Source organism: Ursus arctos, unplaced genomic scaffold, assembly GCF_023065955.2.
Source record: "Ursus arctos isolate Adak ecotype North America unplaced genomic scaffold, UrsArc2.0 scaffold_9, whole genome shotgun sequence".
Lineage (NCBI taxonomy): Eukaryota > Metazoa > Chordata > Mammalia > Carnivora > Ursidae > Ursus > Ursus arctos.
In genome coordinates, this window is record NW_026623111.1 from 69,218,335 (window position 1) to 69,243,134 (window position 24,800).

Here is a 24,800-nt window from a genome sequence, read left to right on the forward strand (position 1 = left end):
GCCTATCAAATAATCAGTGTTTCCCTTTCCCAGAGGTGAAGACACTTATTCTTCAAAAGTATACCTGAAAGGCAGAATGTTGTGGCCAACCTATTCTTCCCCACAAGTTTGATCTGTCTCAGTTTACCAAGTTCATATATGTCCGCCGGGTAAGTAAGTTAAGCACAGAAAACAATAATCATTAAACAGTATTCCTACTGTACTGGGAATTTCTTTCAATTCAAAATAGGCCATGCATTTCAAAAAGTGAGCTGTAAAAAATGGGGCAAATGTGTATCTGTTCAGGTGGAAGTGTAGCAGCACTGGGTATCATCCCCTTGTCACTGGGGATTCCTCATCTGTCCAATGCTAGAGCTGGACCACATGATCCCTTCTGCCTGTCAAAGGTTATAGTTATAATTTATCACACCTCTTATTATTTATTTTTTGCTTTCCAATATTTTTTAATGTAAATTTTTAAAACACCCAGAGAAGTTGGAAGTAACATACCACGAACACCCATCTACCTACCATGTAGAGTCTATAATTAACATCCATCTCTCTATCCATCCTTCAATCCATCTTTTAAAATTTTTCAAAATAAGTTGCAGATATCAGACTACTTCCTCCTAAATATGTCGGTGTGCATAGCATTAACTGGAAGTCAATTTTGTTTACAGTTGTTTTTCAGGTTAAATCATTTATTTTTAACATGAATTTTTTTTTTTCATAACGTTTATCATGGTTAGCAACTATGTAGTCCTTGGTATATTTATTTGTTAATGTTTGCCTCCCCCTTGAAGGCAACAGGGACTGTGCCATTTTGCTCAACAAGATATTCACAGGGGCTTGTATTACAGTAGATGCTCAATATACAGTATATTTGTTAGGGAACATAGGGGAAGACAGAAAGAAATGGATGGAACATGGAGCTATAGAAAAGCAAAGAAAAAGAAAACCATGGCCTCTCAAACCAGTTTAAATATCTGTTGTTAAGATTATTGTTGGTGCTGAGGCCATTTAAAGCCATTTTGGTAAATGGAGCAGGACATGCTCGCTAAGGAAATTGGCATTTTATGTTGGTTCAATTAAGAAAATAAAATGAAGTACTCTGAGTATCTTCACTGATTGTTCTGCATTTAAGTAAGTTCCTAGGGTTCAGCCCACCTCCAGGCTTGAGTCTTTCATAACCTTTTTTCCTCAAGATGAAATTTCATATGAAAACACTTAAGCCATGGGGCAAATATATTGACTTAAATGCTGATTGATTACAAACCTCATATTTGGCACATGAAAATAGAATCTCGTGCTCTCCTTCTCAACCATGGGGAACCTCCCTCCCTACCATGACTCCTCTCTGGTTGTTCCCCCAGCTCCTTTTCTGATACCATTTCTAAACTGAGATTATTTCTTTGTGAGATATCTAGACTTCTGTGATACTGCATAAGGGAATCTTGTTACTCTTGTCCCCAGTGTTTGTTTTTTTTTTAAGATTTTTATTTATTTACTTGTCAGAGAGAGAGAGAGAGAGTACAAGCAGGGGGAGTGGCAGGCAGAGAGAAAAGCAGGCTCCCCACCGAGGAAGGAGCCAGATGCTCATGACCTGAGCCGAAGGCAGACACTTAACTGACTGAGCCACCCAGGCGTCCCATTCCCAGTGTTTCTAAAGGTGTCCAGTGTGATTCAAACTTCAAAGGCTGCAATTTTCTTAGATGACCTTAGCTACCTGATAATTTGAGATTTTGCTTTTCTTATCTCTCTTGTCCCAGGAGCATTTGACAACTTGCTTTATTTCATTGAGAGTTTGTAAGTTAGCCAACAATGACCCCTCTCCAGAATATACCACTCCTCAAAACTTTCTTTTTTTTTTTGGCTTGGTCAATCTATTAGATTTTCAGCACAGCTGACTGAAGGCTTGACCTGATTTGAACGTCCTTGGGAAGAATCTGGTCTCGAAGGACCTTTCCAGTTCAAATGACAGGTTACAGAAATTCATCCACTAGGAAAGCCAATCTTTTGGGTTAGAGTGGTACTTTCCCAGTGTGTTCTGCTTCTGTGCTTCCAATTTAAGGGGGGAGTGGGGGGACAACAGACACATGAACTCATCTCTGTGAGAATGTTTTCTTCAAAAGGACAAGGACCAAGGGAACTCTGAAAGCGCTGTGACCTTGGGGAGAAGAAAGCTCTGAAATTCAGTGCCAGGGAAAGTAGGGGAGGACCAACTTCTATCCATTAAAGAAGCCACATGGTGTCTTTCAGATGGTAAGATTTAAGATCTACTCAGTGACTTCTTTTCATGCTCCCGCAGCCCCCACTCTCCAGTCTCCCAAGCTCTCCTTGCTTCTGCAGCACCGCATCTCCTCTTCGACCCCCAACTCTCCAGGAGGGCCCAGGCAGTGCGGGCCTCTGCATTCCGACCTCCTTCCCGCCTCTCCCACGGCGCAGCCCCGCGTCTCGGCTCCGCTCTTCCTCCAGTCCTCCCAAGAGGCAGGAAACAGAAGACTGTCCACTGCGAAATAAAACGCTTGATAACTCACCCTCAGTTGCCACCCTCTAGATTTTCCTCCCATGCTCAAGGCTTTTGGTCACCTCTGCATGTATATTAAGACCCAGAACCCAGAACCTGAAAAACCCACCGCTGATCAGTCCCGCTCGCTTCCCCTCAGTGAAAAGCAATCCAATTCCGGCGCGAACGCTGTGTGTCGAGCAGCCGGTTCCCGGCCGACACACGTCCGCGCCGCGGTCCCCTCGCGGGGCCCGCGGGTCCTGTCACCTCGGGCTGCCCCCGCCTCCCTCCCGGGCCTGGGCCTCTCCCCGCCTCCCGCCCGCGGACCTCGCCGCCCCGCCTCCGGCTCCGCCGCGGCCGCCATTGGTGCGAGTCTGGCCCAGAAGGGCGCCCATTGGCCGGGTGGGAAGTCATTCGCCCAGCGCATTCCGCCGCCCGCAGGCTTGCGGGGAAACTTCCTTATTATTGTGACGCCGAAAACGGAGAAACCCCGAGCCTGGCCCGCGGGGCTGTCACAGTCGGAATCCCGAGCGGCGGCTCGGCAGCCGCCAAGGTACGCGGGTCGGGGGCCGGGGTTCCAGGGAAGAAGGCACCGCGGCGCTGCAGCCGCGCGACCGCCGCGTTCCGCGGGGCACGGCTGACAGCGCGCGGCTCCCGGAGGGGCTGCTGCGGCTGCAGGGCGCTCCCCGCGACGACCTGGAAGCCGGGCGCGCGGGGAGGTCGGGGCGCGGCGGCTGCAGCGCTTGCGGGGCGCTGGAGGCAAGCGGCGGGGCTGCGCCGGGGCCGGGCGCGCTAGGTGCCCTTCGGCTTCGCGCGCGCCTCCCTGGCGTTCTCGGGGCTTGCCCTCTGACCAAAAGAGCCCCCGCGCCCGGAAAGGCCGGAAGCAGCCTTAAAAATGGGAGCGCCCCCCACCCCAACTCGGCTGCGTGCAGACCAGGAGGAATTGCGACGCAGAAAGTCAAAAAGAGGATCCTCCCCTTCCTCCTCGCCTGGCCCTATTTGAATTCCGGGGCTCCGGTGACACCGTCGCGGTAAGGAACGCGGACGCTTTCCCGCGTAATGGGAGCCGGCGAGGCCTCCGCGTTTTGGGGGAACCCCGGCGACCGCGAGGAGTTTGCACTGAGGACGCGAGGCTCGGCGTCCGGGCTGACAGCGCCGGCGGGGCCGCGGCGCCCGGCACCACCCACCCCGCGGAGGCCGTACCCGGCTCGCCTAGCCAGAGTCCGCCTGCGGGGCGGAGCCGGGGCGAGGGTGTGTGTGGACACGTGTGTGTGCGTGTGTGTGTGCGGACACGTAAGTGCGTGGACGGGCGCGGGGGTGTCAGGAGCTGGGACGTTCGGGGGCAGGTGGCACTTTGAGTCATTTGTAAACGCGTGTTGTGGGCAAACAGGACAAGTGACAGAGAAGAGCCTGTGTAACCTGAAACAGATGAGCCAGGGAGCGCGGTAGAACTGCACCTAAAGCAGCTGTGCAGATTCGGGGTATGCACCGCGGCCCCGGGGAATGTGTATTTGAACTTTGCTTTTGGTCTATCATGGTTTTGGGCTGTGTTCTGGTTACATTGTTCTTTAGCTTTTAAATCAGCCCCACTAGGAAGTACCTTGAATTCATAGCTAAGCAAGCCTTTCAGGATTTTGCTTGCATTCGTTACACACGGAATGCTTTAGCAAAGACGATTCGAGAGCTCTCTTCCATTTTTGTATGTCTTCTGGCTCCTTCCACAAATAGGAAGCTATTTCTAGAACCTTTCATTTGATGATTTGATAACATCAAGTGAGCTGATTTTTAACTCCAGACTGAGAAGAAAGAAAAGTGAAATAAAATGAGGATTGGCAGCCTTTTTAAATGCAGTGACTCTGGAGAGAGATGTCTTGTTTTAGTAGGCAGATTATTCTGAAGCTCTTTCGTCTTATACTTTATTTTGCCCTGGGAGAAAGGGGAATGGCATTATAAATCAGAAAAGGGAAGTAATATATTTGACCTCCTTTAAAACAAAATAGATGAATTACACATTATTGCTTGACCACACTAAGGCTAGGAACCTTCTGGAGAAAGTATGCAGGAATCAAGGAGGAAGGCTCTCAGCCTCTTTGGCAAAACTCCTCCTTTGGCATGTAAAAAACGAAACGGTTGATTAGCATACAGTTTTACTTATTCTGTAAGTTGGGTTTTTATTTTTGAAAAAAGAAATAGCGATTCTAAAATATTCCAAATGGTGTGGGGAGTCGTTGGTGATAGCATTTCATTCTGAGTAACAAATTTAAATTTCTTAAGATATGCATAAGGATTAAAAAGATTTTTAAAAACATGAGAGTTGCTCTTGTCCTGGAGATACAAGATAGTTTTGCTGCAGTTTCAGAAGTAAGAGTAATATTCTCCAAATTGATTGGGATTTTCTACATAAAAAGATAGAAATAAAGTTATGACGATAATACATTAAAATTATGGAGGACTTTTTCTTTTGAGAGACTTAAGGTGCCTTTCAGATAGTCTCATCTTGTTTTGCATGAAAGAGGATGTGGTGATGACAGGAATGAAAGAGAAAGTGTTCAAAACAGTTCTGGCAAAATAAGCTATAATGTATGTGGCACATGGAAAAAATGGAGGAAAATAGACAAAATTGAATTATTTTTCAAAATTTTCTTTTTTTAACCTAAATGGGAGATTTAAAAATAATTTTATTTTTCCTTTGTATTTACTGCAGACGCCAGTAATTTTTTAAGGTGCCATCTGTGTCTCAAGTTCCCTTTTAGAGGTGACATCTTTGTAGTTGGTTAGAGGTTATCTTATTGGTATTTAACCAAACTCCAGTCTTCAGGTGCAGTTACTGGGGATCATTTAAGCTTGCATAATATAAAGATGTATTTATTTTTAGAAGTTTACTTCTCATTTTCTTTTCAGTAACATGAAAGTACTTTGTAGCACTGGGCTAATGTTAATTATGATTTCTTTAACCTGCAGGTCTTCAAGGTGAGGGAAAGCAGTTCTGGCTTCTAGTACAAATGCCAAGGGTGTGACCTGTGGTGAGTTACCTAATTTCTCTGAATCCAGTGTCCTCATCTTGTACATGGAGATAATATCTAACTCACAGAATTGACAATTAAACAAGATAAACTCTGTAAAGGACTCACGTTAGTATAGCTGCCTAGAAAGGGACCTTAACAAATCCTTAATGACTTCCCTCTGCTGTGATGTAGTGAAGAGAACAAGGTGAGCCCAAGAAGTAGGAGACCTAGTTTCTGGTCTCTGCTTCAACCACTTCTCAGAGGACCAAAGTTACTTGGCCTCGGAAGGCTTCAGCTGCCATTAAAATGAGGTTAGGAATGTAAGTCTCTTGCCTAGAGGTTGGATCAAATCAAATGGACTTTTACGGTCTTTTTAATAAGATGACCCCTTTGATGCTATAACTCTGTTCTCTTTAGACATTTACCACATTTGGAAATAGTACTTATTGGTGTCGGGGGTATGTGTTTCTGTGTGTGAACCAGTAACTGGAATAATATTATTATAAGTCAGGGTGAATATGGAGGAAAGTCTGGCTATCTGTGAGATTGTTTCATTTACCTCTCCCCCGTCTCTGGCTAACATAGGTTCTCTTTGCCTATAAACATGGCTGGTGATTTAGCTAATATAAGCTCGGTAACTGTAGGCAGTTTCTTTAAACATTTGTTTGCAAAATTGGTGAAGGGGTGGAACTTGGCTTCATTTTGTTTGCGAGATGGTAGCACATCATGTTTAAGAGCATGAACTTTGGAGTCTAGACGAGATTTGAATCCTGCCTTTGCCACTTACTAAGTTTCTATTTTATTTTATTTTTTTTATTTATTTTTTTTAAAAGATTTTATTTATTTATTTGACAGAGATACAGACAGCTAGCGAGAGAGGGAACACAAGCAGGGGGAGTGGGAGAGGAAGAAGCAGGCTCATAGCGGAGGAGCCTGATGTGGGGCTCGATCCCAGAACGCCGGGATCACGCCCTGAGCCGAAGGCAGATGCTTAACCACTGTGCCACCCAGGCGCCCCTAAGTTTCTATTTTAACTGCTTATTTACATGTAGCGTCTTGGGCACTTAACCTTGCTAAGCCTTGAAGTTATTGTAAAGGGCAAACTAAATAATCCATGTAAAGTTTTTAACAAGACTCAGACACGTAGGAGGCTTGCAGTGATAGTAACTATTTTTCTTTATTTAGCAAGTATTTATTGAGCCCCTACTGTGGGGCAGACTCTTCTCTAAGGATTGGGAAATGAACAAAAGAGGCTCAGTCCCTCCTTCACAGAGCTTACTTTCCTGAACTCTAGCATGCCAGTGATACTGAGAAACACCACCCTTTAATGACTGCTTCAATTGTAGAAGGCATTCTACTTTCAGATCTGCTAAAACGTGGTGCGAGGAGGGCACGTTTTAGAATGGAGGAAATACGATATTATTTTTTGTCACTGCATAGGGAATGTTTCTGTTGTAGTACCTGGAAAACAAAACTGTTAACAAACTTAAGTTGTGGGAGTGCTGGATTTCCCTGGTTTGGGTTCAGGTCACTAGGGCACTTACCAAGCAGCTGCTGGGCTCCTGCACTTTGCTGAGAACTGGAGACACAGAGATGAGCGAAACCTATCCCCGCCATGGAGAAGCTCCCAGTCTGTGCAGGGGTGGAGAATTGGTGGACGAGATGCAAGAAGCAGCAACACTACCTCAATAGTACTTTTCAGTTTCTTTTATTGTGAAGTACTTGTAGGCATAAGACGATATACATAATATGTAGGCTAAGAAGCAGCAGTAAAAGGACAGAAGCAGAACATGAGCCATGCTATCGGAGCTCCCATTGTGCTCTTTACACATCGTACCCTCCAATTCTCTTGGCTCCATAATCATTACCTTGTATTTTGTATTTATCTTTTTTTTTTTTTTTTTGCTTTTCTTCATAGCTTTGCCACCACTAATGTTTTTATCTACAAATACTTGTTATACTTGTGTTCGGACTTTGTAAGAATTCATCGTTCTCTAAATTCTTCTGTAACATTATTCCCCCTCAACAAGATTTAGCTTCACTGGTGCTTGTAGAGTGCATTTATTTTTGACTGCTGTGCCAGAGTTTATCCATTTTCTTATTGATGGACATTTGGGTTGTCTTTGTTTTACCGATTTCAAACAGTGCCGACGTGGACATCCTTGTGCATATATCTTAAGGTACATGTCCATGGGGTTCTTGCTTCATTGTACAATAAGATAGCCACTAGCCATATATGACTTGCATTAAAATTAAAAATAATTTCAGTCCCTAAGTTGCATTAGCCACATTTCAAGTGCTCAATAACTATGTGTGGCTAGTGGCTACCATACTGGACAGTGTAGATATGTAACATTTCCATTTTTGCAGAAAGTTCAGTTTCCAGGTTTCATTCCTCTTTGTATCTCCAGTTCTCGGCATGGTGGAGGAGCCCCGTAGGTGCTTGGTACCTTGGATTGCGTTGGTCGGTTGTCTGTGTAGGAGTGAAATTGCCGTGCTGTGGGCTAGTCACATCTTCACCTTCACTGGGTAATGCCAGCTTGTTTCCCAAAGTGGTTATGTCAGTTTACACTCCCACCAGCTGTGTGTAAGAGTCCTGGTTGCTCCATATTTTTGACTTGGCACCATCAGGCTTTTCAGTTCTTGCCAGGCTGGTCAAGTGTCTTTTGAAGGCAGCCCACGGTTTACACAGACAGCCGAGAGATCATTCTAGCTTCACAGGGCCCAGCACCAGGTAGTGAAGAACGTACCACCCATGATGGGACCATCTGGGGAGGGATAGAAATGGTTCCTGTGCTGGCTAACAGAGTCAGAGAACCAAAGTCCCGCGGAAGTGAAGGAGAGAGAGAAAGCCGCAAGGAGCGGATTCTTATGATTGAAAACTTCTCTTTGCTTTCTGTGCCATTTCTGTCTGGTAGTAACATTTTTAACAATAGAGCATGTCATCCGAATGAATCTTCTTTGTTACTGGAGTTAATTCTGCATTTGAATTTTGGCTCCAGATTTATTTCAAGCTTGGCTTTGGGGAGCGCCTGCAGAGCCCTGAAGTCTTGCGCATTGTCTTTTCCCAGTGTTGAACAAGATCCCCCTTCCCCCCATACACCATGCAGGTAATGGCTTCTAAGCTTGTTTGAAAGGATGCTTATCCCTAGTATAAATGAGATTAGAAGTCCTGCCCAAGTGTTATTTAGGTTTCAGTGACTTTCAGACAAGGAGTAAGAATCAGTTGTTAGGCTGCTGTGTGCATAGTCTGATTAATAAGACAAAGTTTAGGAATTACAGCTTATCGTTTGGCATTCAATTTACTAGGACTGATCAAAAGAGCTTTATCTGCCCCCACCCAGAATTTAAAAGAAAAGACATGCGGAAAAACTTTCTCCTAGCAACCTCGAATCCCCTTCATGAAAGTTAGGACAGATGGTGGTAGTGCTGCTTTGCTGTGGCACCAAATGGGTGGAACATAGCTAATGCTAACCATGGGGAGGAAGAAAGGAGTCAGACCCCCAGCCTCCTTTGGGGGCTGTCCTGTTTGCTGAGGGTCTCGGGGAAGAGCGCTGGGACTAGGGAGTATCAATGATACAGCAGTTGACATTTATTGGTCACTTAGTACTGTATGTTGGGCATCTTGCTAAGCACTCTTCTCCCCATTTTAGAGAAGCAGGAAACAATGGCTAAATATCTTCCCCACGGGTTCACAGCTAGCATGTGGTTAATTCAGGCTTGCACTTTAGTCCTTTTGACCCTTAAACCCTTCTGAGATTGTCCTGAATCTTTGACCAAAAACAGATGAGGAGAAGGGCTGGGAAAAGTACCAGGTGTGACATGGAGGGAACAGAATGTCTTCCTTCCTTTTGCTTTGTGATGGGGAAATAAGGCAGGAAAAGGAGGGGCTGGGACTGCAGTGGCTGGCGTAGGTGCAGAGCCAGGGTGCGGTCCCGTGTTCTTCTGCAGCGCTGTTCATGACTGTGCTCTGCAAGGGAGGGAGAGATTCCACTCCTCTAGGAGCAAGGGAGAGACGGTGAGTGAGGAAGAATGGGGGGGAGGACCTGGGAGAGCAAAATGCCAGGTGATGAAGAACATTGCTGAAGCTAGACCTTAAGTTCATGGATGCCAGTCGCTTCTAGATTTGGGGGTTCTTCTAGAGTGTACTTTTAAGTGAAAGCTGCCTTAACGGCTGCTTCTCTGCACTGCACTGGACTTCTCTCCTGAAAGCTGGAGGATTTCAGCGCCTCCTGCTATGGTTTTGGCAGAGCATCGTGATGACCTAGATCACATTTCTAATTAGGGTTTTTAATCCATTCATGGGAATACATTTTATTTGTGATTCCTCTTTCGTTACTTCTCCTAGTAAGTAGTTGTTATTTGACTACTTGAAAATTCCATGACTATAACTCAGGTGGGAAGGATTTTTGAAGTTTTCTTGAACAATAGTTCTATTTGTCTTTTTTGAAGTAAATGGTAGTTAAATCAGGATGAGGCCACACATCAGGCTGCTTACTCAGGCTTGCAGTTGGCCAGAGCACCCAGAGTTCGGATGACTCTCAAGGACTGACTCATGCTAGACAGACTTACAAGAAGCTAATACATCCAGGATGCCAAATTAATAACGAGAAGTAGAAATGCCAAAAAGGCTGGGACATTTGGGTCAGCTGGTCACGGTGTTCTTTCCCTGTAGTAGAAGCTGCCTTGGAAACCAAGTTATTTAAGGTTGCTTGTTAATCATGGAAGCTAAGTGAGGCAAGCGGCTGGTTGAATTTAATGACTAATATGATGGAGTCTGATCTATCCATCTCCACTATTGGGCAGTGATTACTTAGCATTTCTCATAGGTTGACTGGTAACGGTACCCTTTCTCTCTGGATGGTGCTGGAGACATTGGGAAGTTCTGACCCTTTGGCTGTCCATTTTCTACGTTCCTTTTAGATGGCATAATGGTCATGAGCACAGACCCTGGGCTTAAATCCTAACTCTGCCATTGCCTAATTGTGTGATTTAGTCAAGTCCCTTCATTCTCTGTCGTATTCTCTTTTTCTTTATCCTTTTTTTTTTTGGTTCCACTTTTTTTCATTTATGAGTTAGACGTGATAATAGCAGCACCTACCTCATAGAAGATGAAATGAGTTGCTGTCTGTGAAGCACATAGAAAAAGTGCCAGACTCAGAATAAGCTCAAATTAAGTCTTACCTGCTGTGATTATTAATAATGTAAGTATTAATATTATCAGTCAGGAATTTTTTTTTAATTTCAAGTGACAAATCCAATTTGAACGATCTTAAACAAACAAAAAAGGGAGATTCAGACTATATGCAGTTGATTTTTGTTATTTGTGATAGTAATGTCCTCCAGAGCCGCTGCAAACACTGAGTTAGTGAATACTGAGCTACGGCCCCTCTAGAAATACGGGATTAGTTAGGTTCCCGCTGAGAGTCTGGGCTCTGCCAATCCGTATGGAGCCTTGTTTTGTGTGTGTTTTATGTGTATTTCTGTTTAGACGCCCAGTTATAATATATATTTTTTACAAATGATTAGTTGTATACAGTATTTCTTTATGACAAAACCCTAGCCAAGAGGGTTTTTAACATTTTTCCAATCCTCAGTCATGCGACAGTACGTGTCTTTGGCTTTCGGCCTGCCAGCAGTGCTGTCCACCACACACCATAATCGTCTCGTGAATCCACAGATCCAGCTACTTTTCCGTCTTTTCTGTGGCTGCATCATGCACTGTAGATGTTACTTCAGCACCTTCCACAGCCACCACGTGTACAGATCAGTGAATTTCTTCTTCCTTTTCTTCGCTATGTCCCGTCGATTCATTAACATTGAACACACAGCCAGCAGCACTGTACCTCACGTGTGAGTGAAGCTCACCTGAGTGAACGTATCTTCTCTGTGAGGCACAGCACGCCTTGTACTTAGGAACATGAGGCAGCACCAGCGCTGTGCTTGGGGACACTTTATTTATTTATTTATTTTTAAATGATTTTTTATTATATTGTGTTAGTCACCATACAGTACATCCCGGATTCCGATGTAAAGTTCGATGATTCATTAGTTGCGTATAACACCCAGTGCACCATGCAATACGTGCCCTCCTTACTACCCATCACCAGTCTATCCCAACCCCCCACCCCCCTCCCCTCTGAGGCCCTCAGTTTGTTTCTCATAGTCCATAGTCTCTCATGTTTGGGGGCACTTTAAATAGCAAAATCACCAACAAAAACTATCAGGATCCGAAAAGTGTGGCACTAAGTAGATGGCAGAAAGACCACTTATTTACAGTGTGAGCGTTGAAACGAGAAGGCAGAGCGTCCTCTTGTTCGACTTTGGCTGGGAACGTGCGTGTAGGGTGACTCAGATTTTTCACCTCTCTGCCCCTATCTGAGAATGACTGCCGAGATGCTCCAAGTATTGCTCTTGGGGTACAAATAAATTTGCGTGAGCAGGTAAATTCACATGCATGGAGTCCACAAAGAATGAGGAGCAGCTGCAGTTAGAAGAGTGAAGGTGGTGGTGCTGGCACCAGGCAAGAGGGGGTCCCCTGCTAAGCAACATTACTGGGACTCATTCTGTCTCTTGTCTTTGAAACTTTATGGCTGGGAAAGTCACAATGTCTTACAGGCATCCTCGTGTGGCGGGGAACAGAGCTTCCAGCAGCCTCAGTTATCCTTCAGATGCAAGAGGCAGTCTTCCTTTAGAGCTCCAGTGAGCTTCATGGGGAGGGGCTCTGGCTCCCTTGGGAGTGTGAACCTGACCCTGAGCTAATCACAATGGCTTAGGGGGCGTTCTCTGATGGGTTTGCTGTCTCGTGTCTGTGGCTTAGGGGTGGTGGGCTTAGGGCTCTGGCATGGTGGGTGTCATGTGTATGGCTTGTGGGTTGTTTTTTTTTTTTTTTTTAAGATTTTATTTATTAATTTATTTTACAGAGAGAGAGAGAGAACATGAACAAACAGGGGGAGCAGCGGAGGCGGTGGGAGAAGCAGACTCCCCGCTGAGGAGGGAGCCTGATGCTGGGCTCTGTCCCAGGACCCTGAGATCATGACCTGAGCTGAAGGCAGACACTTAACTGACTGAGCCACCCAGGCACCCACGGAGGAGTGTTCTTTGATTGGCTTGGCCAGGGTCACGCTTACCCTTGTGCAAGAGAGTGGCATGTTTGTTACTAGATGAAGAGGGACTTCGGGACATCAATTAAAAAAAGCAGTTGATAGCACCCTTGAGGAATTTTTTAAAACTAGTCTTTATTATTCAGAAAGATTGTGTCACACTGAGGTGCAGCTTTCTTTTATGTTAAGCGGGTTTCAGCCATGCCCCCTCCCCCCGTCTTATTGATGAGTAGTGTTCCTTGTATGAATGTACTGCAGTCTGTTTATCCAGCTTCCTGTTGATGGACATTTGGGTTGTTGCCATTTTTGTTTAGCATGAATAAAGCCGCTGTGAGTATTGTTTCTAGATCTTTTTTGCAGACATACAATCATAGCTTCTTGGTGTCATATTTTTAGACGCACTGTTTGTACTTGGCTGGTTAAGGGGATGGCTTAATGCTACAGCTGCCTAATCTCAGCCATTATCTCTTAATTCTGACTAGTTTCACTCTCAGAGGGCAACTTTATTTTCAACTTCGCAGGGCATCCTGTGTTGTATCCCGACCACAGTTAGTCATTCTGCAAGTAATTTTTGGTTCTTGCTCCTGTAGGTGACCTGCTTGGGTGATAGTGTGGCCCAGTGGATAAGACTGTGGACATTGGCATCAGGCCTAGATTAGTAGCCTGGTTCTGATGCCTTCTAGCTGTGTGACCTTGGGCATGCTTCTCAGTGTCTCTGAGGCTTGCTTTATCTAAAAATGAAGCTAAAAATAGTACTTATGGCACAGGGTTGTTGTGAAGATGAAATAACGATGTAAAATGCTTATTAGCACAGCAACGTTGTATAGTAAGCTCTATGATGCTGCTTATGTAATTATTGGTAGGCGGGATAAGACAAATTCATGGAGGGGCGCTTGGGTGGCACAGCGGTTGAGTGTCTGCCTTCGGCTCAGGGCGTGATCCCGGCGTTCTGGGATCGAGCCCCACATCAGGCTCCTCAGCTATGAGCCTGCTTCTTCCTCTCCCACTCCCCCTGCTTGTGTTCCCTCTCTCGGTGGCTGTCTCTATCTCTGTCAAATAAATAAATAAAATCTTTAAAAAAAAAAAAGACAAATTCATGGAACATTAAAAATGACAAAGGAAGTTGGTTGGGAAAATTAAATTACGAAAAGATTATGTGATTTTGCTGGTCTTTTAAATATATATATCCTACCCCCTGCCTCCGTTTGTGTTTTATCTCACCTCCCTTTGTAATTAACTCAAAGAATAACAGTTAAGCTTAATGTCCTTTTAGTTGGAGAGTCTAGACAAGGAATAAAAATCTTGGGAAGAAACAACTTTTTGGTTAAGAAAGCATCTTGAGATTCAGTTTTATATTTTATTTTGGGTTTTCCATGCCTTCCTAAAAGCCTTAAGAGCTCAAAGAATAAGTCAGATAACATTACCATAGGTAGCGAAATAATATTCTGTGGTGTGGAAGTACCCCATTTTGTTTATCCATTCATCAATTGATAGGTATTTGGGTTTATTTCTGCCTTTTGATATTACGAGTAATGCTGCTATGAACATTCATGTACAAGTTTTTTTTTTTTTTTGAAGATTTATTAGAGAGAGACAGCATGCTTGCACGCAAGCACGAGGCGTGAGGAGGGGCAGAGGGACAAGCAGACTCCCTGCTCAGCAGGGAGCCTGACAGGGGGCTCCATCTCAAGAACTTGAGGTCATGACCTGAGCCAAAGTCAGACGCTTTACTGACTGAGCCACCCAGGCACCCCTTGCAAATATATGTCCCTTTTGTGTGGACATGTATTTGCAAATCTCTTGGATATCTACCTCAGAGTGAAATTGCCAGATCACATGATAGCTATATATTTAGGCTTTTGACGAAGTGCCAGAATGTTTCCCAAAGGACCTGCACATTTTTACATTCCCCCCAGCAGCATAGAAGGCTCCACTTTCTCCACATCCTCACCAACACTTGTCACTATCTGTCCTTTCTGATTATAGCCATCCTAGTGAGTGTGAACTGGTGGAACGTGATGAGATTTTGTTTTTGTTTGTATGAGAGGGAAGCATAAATTTCTAAAAAGTGGTGAAACTTTGGGTTGGAGTCAGCAGTGATCAGCCAAAAGTTGATTGAATAGGTGCTAAATCAAAGAGGTGTGTTATACTGTGGTCCCTATTTAAGGGTGTTAAGATCTGGCTGAGGAGTTAAGTTATAAGATACAGAGAAAGTCTCCAATCAAGGCAATACAGATGTGTCAGAGGGATGCAGGCTAACTGTGGCTGGAATGATCCCTAGAGGCTTTTAGGTAGGAAGTGAAGCTTGACTCTGATATGTAAGGATATGTAAGAAGAAATGGCAGAGAAGATAACATTTTCCCATTTTCGTTTTTTTTTAATTTAATTTTTATTTTTATTATTATGTTTTGTTTCAAGAGGTGAATTATTACTATCCAAGCTAACAGTGGGTTACCTAAAGGAGTTAATTAGTTCAAAAAATTTTAAAACATAAAATAAGCAGAAAACTCAAAAGGAGCAAGAAGAAAGGACAAGATGAAGTTAGGAGGGTAATTTCCAGACTGTTATTCCCGTAATGGTTTGCAAAGATTGTTTCAGCGAATCTCCTGTACTCGGAGTTCCTTATTGGTGATCTAAAGGTCACATTCTGTCTATGTTCACTATTCGTTTATACAAACAAAATTTGTTTAGAAATTTTTTTTTAAACTCCTACTGAAACAAAAATAGCGTCATTACTATAAATATTTTCAATGATATTAATACATATTATTTTGAGATGCAAGGTATCTGAGGAATATTAGGGGGAGTGTTCTTTTTAAAATTGATTACATTTATTACTTAAAAGTGACTTTCTCTGACCTCTTTTTTCTAATCTTTTTTACAGAACTCTCTTCTAGGCTACATGACTCCCTGAAGGATCAGAACAATGTTATGTTGGGGATATTGGTCTCTGGGCCAACCTGGGATCAGCACCAACCTGCAAGGGATTGTGGCTGAGCCACAGGTGTGTGGATTCATATCTGACAGAAGCGTCAAGGAAGTGGCCTGTGGAGGAAACCACTCCGTGTTCCTGCTGGAGGATGGGGAAGTTTACACCTGCGGTTTGAACACCAAGGGGCAGCTGGGCCACGAGAGGGAAGGAAATAAGCCAGGTGAGCACACCTAGTCCTCCTCCGTGATTGGTGAGAAAGGCTGAGGAAAGGGGAGAGCGAATTGAAGATTACCTCACTGAGTGTTTATCTTTCAAGAGGCTCTGACCTGGTGCAGGGACCCCTTATTGTTTGGAACTTTTGTGTTCAAGTCTTTTTGTCAGAAAACCAGACTTTTCCTTTTTCGTCTTACTAGATACTATGTGTCGTATCATTGGCCAGGGGAGGGAGGTTGGTCAGTCAGTTCAGAGCTAGAGAGATTTTCCCCGGTAATCGAGTGCTAAGGCACTGTGACTGTTTTGTGGGTTTGTAACCCTCACACAGTCAATATCAGAGCCATTTTCACCTAATTTTTCCTCCTAATTGCGTGTTCGTTCACCAGTTTTGGCAACATGCTTTCGTTTGGTGTTTTGGGCTAAGCACTGTGTGGGTGTGAAGAGATAAGTGAACGGGAGGTAGTGATGATGTGGCACCAGGGACCCCCTGCGGAAGGATGTGTGAAGTAAGTTGAAGAATATGCTGGAGGGAGCTGGGGAGCAGGATCCATTTTGCCTTTGGGGGTCAAGGAGGAAGCATAGTAGGACTTCAGCAAGTGTGTGTGTGTACGCATGGGGCAGGAACACTCAGCTTATTGCACACACCTGAGTGTCCCCTATGATTTTTTTTTTTTTTTTTTTTAAGGCATGACTGTCAAGGTGCCATCCTTGTACAGGGAATGTTGAATATGGGGCAAGACTGGTGATGGGGGGTGAAAGGTGCTGTATATATATTTAAAGTCCATTGATTTCAATTTATTTTCTTCCCACTTTTTCTGTGTGAGTTTGACCTTGGGTATATATGTAGTATGAATCTATGAGGTACTTTCTCAGTCTTCGATTTTGGAGTAGTAGTGATGATGTTTAAATGGGTCTCCTTTTGGTGGGACGTGATAAGGTAGGGTCTTCAGTTGTGACCATGTTGTGTTTTTCACACTAACATGGATGTGTGTCATTTTGTTTGTTACTTGTTCTTTTTTATTCAATCCAAATCAAGTGAAGACATGGAAGCTTCTTTAAAGAACAGCCTTGCTGTTTTTTTTCTAGATAATTTTACTCCTTTGTGTTTATCTAGGAGGGTCAGTTTGGCATCACGATGAGCTAAATTTTTTCCACAGTTTTTTTCTAGATAATTTTACTCTTTTGTGTTTATCTAGGAAGGTCAGTTTGGCACCAGGATGAGCTAAAATTTTCCCATGACACACTGTCTCCCTCCTTTCTCATATTTATTCCCTCCCATAGCAAGTGGTTGTGTTTCATAGTTCGCCTGCCCAAATGTCACTATGAATTTATAAATAACTAATTTGACCATTGGATAAAGGGCCGTAGGGTTGGTCTTAAGCAAAATTATGAAGTATGTGATGTGTGATTTGTGGGCTCCTTCCCCATTCTTCTCCTCCGGGTTCCCTCATTGGAGCCCTCTCTAAGACACCCCATCAGGCCTGCTCACCCAAAGCAAATCCCAATGTTCTTCCAGGGCTTTCCTAACATGTGGGCCCTGGACTGTTGGGATTTCAAGGAAGGCATTTGTAGCATGGGCCGTATGGATGCATACCTTTATATGTACAATGCATCTGATACTACAGGTTTTCAACTGTTAGTAGATTCTGTTATTCATTAAAATAAAAATTCGGTAGTGGTGCTACCAATTCATGATTGATTTAGTAAATCCTATCCATTATGTGTTTTACCAATTAATATAAAAGTATAATATGTAGGAAGGCTTTTGATTTCTAAAAATGGTTTGCGTTTTTTTGGGAAAAGGGTAAAAACCAAGGTCTTCTTTCCCTTCCTTCTATTAAAACTCACTTGTATCTTACATGAAACTCTGGTTCTGTTTCCACAAGTGAAAGCCAGTATCTAACAATTAATGCCTAGAGAGGGATTCATGGCAAGTTGCAGTCCAACAGCTCGCTCCTTCCTGTGGGAATGCATATGTTCAGCCAGGACTTAGAGACATTTAAGGCCCACTTCGTACCAATGATCCTTGAAGTATTTGTCCTCACCCTAGCCAGCCTTTGAAGGGAGGATTTTGGGGACCAGGAGGAGATCTTTCCAGAACTGCAGAGAGAACACAGGGTGAGCTCTGGAGTCGGACAAACCTGGTGTAGGTGTTACCTGTCTCTATTTCTTTTTTTTTTTTTTTTAAGATTTTATTTATTTATTTGAGAGAGAGAGACAGCCAGCGAGAGAGGGAACACAAGCAGGGGGAGTGGGAGAGGAAGAAGCAGGCTCATAGCGGAGGAGCCTGACGTGGGGCTCGATCCCATAACGCCGGGATCACGCCCTGAGCTGAAGGCAGACGCTTAACCGCTGTGCCACCCAGGCGCCCCACCTGTCTCTATTTCTGAGCTCAGTCCCCTCTCCTGTGAAAGGAGACTTCCTCTTGTAGTGTAGCTCATGATGCGGTAGCTTCAAATGGTGAAGACGACTCAGCAGAGTTACCTGTGGCCTGTGAAGGCTGCCCTGCTCTCCCCTCCTGTCTGTCTGCTCTGTGACACTGCCCTTTGTCTCAGAACCGGGGCGGAGAGGATTCAACCTGGGGTGGCAGGTGAGAAAGGAAACAGAAAGCTTGCAGTCCAATGGATAGCAAAGACCTGTGGGAGGCACCATGGTGAGCGCATCTCAGTGCAATGTGACATCGTTCCAGCGGAGCCTCCTGACAGCTCCGTGGCGCTAGTGGTGGGTGGTTTGTGGGCTCTGGGAGTGAGTGAGCAGGAGCAGTCCCTGCTTCCGCATGCACACTGGGTCAGGCCAACACCTCAGCCTGCAGCTGCTCCCTGTAGGCAAGGCTAAGGGATTGCAAGAGACTTGAGCGAGAGGTGCGTCAAGAAGGCTCTTGCATTCAACCACAGACTCCATGCTTGTAATCTAAATTTGTAATAAGCAAGGCTCTCGTGTAAATTACCATAGATTCCAGAAACTTCTGTGGTTGGTTAAGCTTGTCTGTTAATTATAAACTCCATAGCAGCTGTGAAATAGTGCCTCTTTGAATGGAAAGATTATGTGGGTGGGCACCTCCCTCTCTTTTAACTTTTTTTCATTGGTAGGTGTGTTCTAAATTGGGGACCATTTGAGTTTATTTTTAATGACTGGGAAAAAGAGAATGAGCTTGTTTTCTCCATGTGTTTATTGAGAACTGTGACCTGGAGCGCTGTTAGGCGGGGAGGCAGGGGGGATGTCAGTGACACACCCTGTTTCAGGTAGCCTGTGCTGGTCCTGGCCCGCAGGAATGCCACTCCCAAGTAACCCCTGTGCTGTCTAGGGAGGGAACTTGATAGAAGACCACTTTCTCAGGATGCTTCTGGGGGCAATGCGCAGATTTGTGATTTCAGTTCAACATCATTGTCCAGACCAAAGGACTTTGTAGTGTGAAGGATTGAAAAGAGTGAGGGGAAGGAAAGGTGGAAGAAGATGGGGTAGGGGATGCATGGGGATGAGACTCTTCTGTCAGGACACGTGCCTTGAGTCTGACTGCCAGTTGATCAGTTTATACACATTGTCTCTAATTGGCAAGGTGCACAAACTCATTTTTTTTTTTTTTGGAGGAATCCTATACCTGTGACATAGCAGGGGTATAAAGCATTCCACGATGATTTTAAAGGGCGGCTTTTTTTTTCTCCTTGAGAACATCTAATAGTTACGTACTGCTTTTGCTGTACCTGAGGCCACTGTGCTTTTCTTGTACTCTCATTTCTCTTCTTAGTACTGATCTTATGTGACCAACTTCGTGCGTGTCTCTGTGTGTGATGGGGAGAGGGCATTTCAAGGACATATCAAATACTGAAACTGCTAGTTATAAAGGTCCGATATTTTCCCAGCGTATTGGGCAGCCTGGGGTTCTAGGTTAGGTGTCTCTGTGACTCATTTATTTGTGCTTTGGCCAAAGGCAAAGAGCACTGTGATTCCCAGAAGCATTTTTTATGGGCAGAATATCAAAGTCCCATCTAAATTCAATGTCCGGCTTATAAAAAAACAACAAAAACCCAGTTGGATTATAACTGTTTTGTATATTCCTCTCCCACATGACTTTTCTCTTCTTCATTCTCCCCATCACATTGTGATTATCAGCCTTACCTCCTCCAAAATCAGGGATAGTTTCAGAGATGAGAGCATTGTAGGATTATTACTAACAAATTTTCTCATGTTTTTGCCCATGAATTCATCTCATAATTTCTGAAGACATAGAGTTACACACAAGGAAGACTTGTGTGCCTCCCCTCCTTTTTTAACTTTTTAATTTTTAGTTTTTTTCCTTTTTTAATAAAGTAAGCAAAACATGAGTTTTTCCCCCAAATTATGACTTTTTATAAGTGACTAAACTATAACTGAATATTAAGCACATCTTGAAATGTTTTGTTCACCTAAAATAGAAACTGGTTGGCCATAGAAAAAAATTCAAGAATTTTACCCTAGTTTATTCTGCTTCCCTTATTCCCACTCCACCCAGCCACATTGTCAGCACTGTGTTCTTCAGCCAAACCCACGGGTCTCCTCTCCCCATGCATATCTGATTTTTCATATTGGGATTTTAGCATCAGCTAATCCTTGTGTTATTAGGCACTTCTGAATTTATGTTAACCTCTTCTAACCTTTCTATTTTGAGTAGGCAAGAACTGTGGTAGGTGCAATTATTTAACTTCACTATGTTAAATTTTTAAAATTCTGCATTGACATTCCAGGAAACCTTTTCACAGGAAACCTCAAGGGTAACCATTTATAAGCAGACTCTAACATTTCTGTGCAACCCTGTTTGATTCATATCTATGATTGGTTCCTTTTCCTTCCTCCTGAGTTAGTTTCTCACTTTCTTGCAGGTAATTTAATCCAATTCACATTCACATTTTGTATTCAACCTAAGCGTTTCCATAATGCCCGTCACCATATGTAACAGCTCTCCCGCTGTTTGATACATGAGGTTTATAAAGCAGAATATCTCAAAAGCATCAATTACCAGAGCTGTGGTTGCTGCTAACCCTGGTAGAAGTAACACTTTCAACTAGCTTATCAAGTTCTTCTCGGGCATCTGAAGGATGAGGTAACTCTGTCATGTTAATCAGCTTTTGCCGAAAAGCAAACTAGCTGAGCAAAAGGAAACGGAAGACATCCTGTAATGACTTCCTATTACCGAAGTGCATGTTTCTATGGCTTTACTCTGATATAAAAGGCAGAAGGTACCATGGGAAATGTTCAGGTCTCAACATTGCACTGTTAGGAGCTCCATCCCTTCCTCATTAGGGGTGGCAGGTGGTCCAGGAGGCTGCACAACCCTTTCTGATGATGATGACCATCAAACCCTATGGGATGTGGTGACTCTTCTTAGCCGAGTGGACAGCTTTCTAGTTCAGAGGCCTGGAGCTCCGGAGCCAATGTCATTTAATAATTTTATTTTCTGGGGTGGGTCATCAAAAGTTATTTTTCCTGTCTGTACTCAGCCTCCTTTCTTTAAAGATACTTGAAAGTTTTAGAAAATACGTACTTGGGGCGCCTGGGTGGCACAGCGGTTAAGCGTCTGCCTTCGGCTCAGGGCGTGATCCCGGCGTTACGGGATCGAGCCCCACATCAGGCTCTTCCGCTATGAGCCTGCTTCTTCCTCTCCCACTCCCCCTGCTTGTGTTCCCTCTCTCGCTGGCTGTCTCTCTCTGTCGAATAAATAAATAAAATCTTTAAAAAAAAAAAAAAAAAAAAAAAGAAAATACGTACTTATTAATGAGCCTATTCTTTATTTTTAAAATTTTTTAAAGATTTAAAAAATTTTGTTATTTATCCGACAGAGAGAGAGAGAGCGCACCCAAGCAGGGGGAGCAGCAGGCAGAGGGAGAAGCAGGCTCCCTGCTGAGCAGGAAGTCCGATGAGGGGCTTGATCCCAGGTCCCTGGGATCATGACCTGAGCCGAAGGCAGATGCTTAACCGACTGAGCCACCCAGGCACCTGTGCATATTCTTTAACATGAAGTGTTATTTGTGACTTTTAAAAATTTGCAGCGTTAAAAAAATTTGCAGTGTTCCTTCTAAGTAACTAATAGTGGTTTGCACTGTGATACAAGAGACTCAGTTCATTTGTTAATTGTAGAAGTGGTTAACTGTAGGTGTTATAATCTCTCTTACTCTGGATGTGCTTGACATTTTTAAGCTGATTAATCCTCATGATAGTTCTATAAAGTAGGTCAGTGTTATCATCCCAGGTATATGTAAAGGAGAACAGGAAAGGGAGCTGAGTGTCAGTTTTCCTTGGGTGCTGACAGTTTGGTTTTAGTAATCCTAGAATTTTGTCAATGGACATCTTTTTAACCTCAGGCTGCTTGGAAAAGCACAATAGAATTTTATTCTTAAACTGTTTTTTTTCTTTATTCCTTACAAAAGAAACAAAAGGATATAAACTTGGCCACCAAGAAGCTTGTATTCTTTTATTTACTGGTTAAATGCCAGATATACTCAAGGTGTTTTGATTAAAGGTATGGAGAAACAATTAATTCCCTTTTCATCTTTAGAACATCAGGTGACTGCCAGCCTGGTCTCTTATGCTCTTTTGACTGCCAGATATTCTGGGGGGAAAAACACACATGATAATTCATATCTCAGGCTGATATATTTTGTTTTGCCTTGCAATTTGCCTCTTGTTCTTTGTTCCTTTATTTCCTTGAATTATTTACTTCTTATCATTCAGTCATTGATTCAGCAGATGTTTACTGAGTGACTAAACTACTAGGTTCCTCATTTGTTGCAGTTACCATCAGAACACAATGCAGTTAGTGCAGATCCTACCTTTTGGGAGCTTACAGGCTAGGTGGGCATGTAAGATGTGTTCCTGTGGTTCCTGTAAAGATTACATAATCCAGCTCACTGTGTGCTCGGCAAGCGACCGGGGTCCTAAGTGTGTCAAAATAAGAGTTGTAGTGAAGAGTCGGGTCTAAGTCAGGTTGCCCACAGTGCTACACTCACACTTCTCACAGATGTCGTCTTTTACAACCACACACATACAAAGTTCAAGTTTATCTTAGGTTTGTGAGCTTGTGGGAGGAGTGGAATCTAGCAGTTCGGAGAAGGGGCGGCTTTGGAAATGGTGTAATTCTCCAGGGATTTTCCATGACGTTAGTGGGTAAGTCCACTCTTTACTTCTGAATTTTCGTGTTGCAGTAACAGTTTTGTCATTTTGATGATCTCTGGTACACCTTGGTGATCTGTGATCTTGATGGATCTAGAATAGGTAGAATGTTTTTAGGAAATGTATCAGTTTGGATGGTGTATGTCTATTCAGCTGGTATTTTACAGTTCTTCAAGCTACCGGAATCTGAGTGAATACCCTTGCATAGCATGTAATGTTGAAATCTTTGGTAACTCTCCAGCAGATACACTGTCTCCTATCCTTGTGGATTTTGGATTACTTTTTCACTCATTTTAAGACATAGATTGCAATTTCTATTACAAGTATTAAATGACTCATAGCAGTTGAAATTGTTATTGTGAGTGATTTTAATTTGGAGTGTTAGCTAATTATGGAGGCAGTATAATGAATAAGAGTGTGGACTCTGGAGCCAGACTTCCTGTATTGTAATCCTGGCTTTGCCACTCACTGGTTGTGTGACTCTGGGCAAGTTGCTTAACGTCTCTGTATCCTGGTTTTCTTAGTTGTAAAACGTGGATAATAATAATTACATATTAGGATTTTATGAGGATTTAATAAGTTTATCTCAGGTGTTTGGAATAATGCCTGGCCCAAAGTAAGGACTCAATTAGGTGCTCCCAGTAGTAGTAATAATATGTGGTAACATCTTCCATTATAATTTTTTTGATCTTACTATTCTAGCATATTAAATTAATAAATTCATTACACATATACATAAAAATAAGTACTTTGATCATTTTTATACGTTCCCTTAACACTATAGGATTTGATGAATGGTCTGTGCATACAGAGGAGGAAGATGCTATTAAGAGAAGCTACACACATTAGGCTAATTTTTATATTTTGAGTTTTAAAGGATAGTCTTTATTTTCAACTTTTTGGAGTCTTTTACCTTATTGGTCCCAAGAAAAATACCTTGCATATGTATTGGGCACTCTCTAAAAATGGGTTATCTACATATGGACACACATACATATATGTTCTCTTTATGCCATGGTTAACATTGCCTCCAGTATTCTGGTCCAAAGTGCAGAGGGAAGTGAAATGAATTAGGCCACTGTGGAGATTATAGTACACGGAGGGCTACTGGGTGATGCTCCTAGAGGACTAGAAGTGGTTTGGCGGCAGTTAGCCAGGTGATTTGATCTTGCCATAGGTCTAGAAAATAGGGTGCAATCAATTTATGCTGAGCCCACCTGAATTCCGTGTGTGATTACTTGAGGCTTCTTGTCAGCTTTGATGGGGGGTGAATCGTTGAGCAGGGATCTAAATGACCTGAAAGAAAGTAAGTGGTTTTCCTTTCTGCATTCTGGAATTGCCTAAGAAGAAATCACTTTGGAGTCTGAACCTGTCTGATCCCTGTTTTGTTTTTTTGTTTTTTTAAATGGGCCTGTGTGAGTCAGGATGGTTTCAGCTGCAGGTAACAATACTAAGCCAAAGTTCTGCAGGAACAATGAGTAAAACTTAAAATCTCTTTATAGAGGGTTCTAGGATTGGTTAAATCAGCACAAGGACACCATTGGGCACACAGGTGCTTGCCATCTTTCTGTTCTGCCATCTTCAGTCTGTTGTCCTTCTTCCTTGGGCTTCTCCCTTCATGGTCACCAGGTGACTGCCACGGTTCCAGGCATCACATTCTTACACAGCTGCATTCAAAGGCAGATGGGAAGGGGAGTTTTCTTTTGTGTCACCTTTCAAAAATGGGGAAAACCTTGCCTAGGAACCCCCTTGCAAACATCCTCCTTTGTCTCATTGGCCAGGCCTGGGGTACTTGCCTACCATAGACCAGTCCTTGGTGTGCCTGAGTAAGTGAAATAGGAAATACCGGTTTGGCATAGTCAAGGCACATCTCCTAGGACTGGGGAGGGCCCAGCAACCCTAAAGGTTCTAGTGCAAGG

General features: G+C 43.5%; 1 protein-coding gene across 8 annotated transcripts in view; it reads left to right on the forward strand.

The window, feature by feature from the left end:
* Positions 1–2,829: 2,829 nt before the first annotated feature.
* Positions 2,830–24,800, forward strand: part of HERC3 (HECT and RLD domain containing E3 ubiquitin protein ligase 3) — a 124,253-nt gene continuing 102,282 nt past the window's right edge. For 2 of the 8 annotated variants that reach the window (XM_026509740.4, XM_044388088.3), the window contains exons 1-3: positions 2,884–3,038; positions 5,447–5,508; positions 15,478–15,745. In XM_026509740.4, the coding sequence (XP_026365525.1) occupies positions 15,520–15,745 (226 nt within the window). In that variant the 5' untranslated portion in view covers positions 2,884–3,038; positions 5,447–5,508; positions 15,478–15,519. Of the gene's footprint in view, positions 3,039–3,304; positions 3,517–3,698; positions 3,967–5,446; positions 5,509–9,075; positions 9,509–15,477; positions 15,746–21,509; positions 22,876–24,800 lie in introns of those variants that run through there. The other 6 variants (XM_026509737.4, XM_057309500.1, XM_026509739.4 and 3 more) reach the window with 6 other exon arrangements.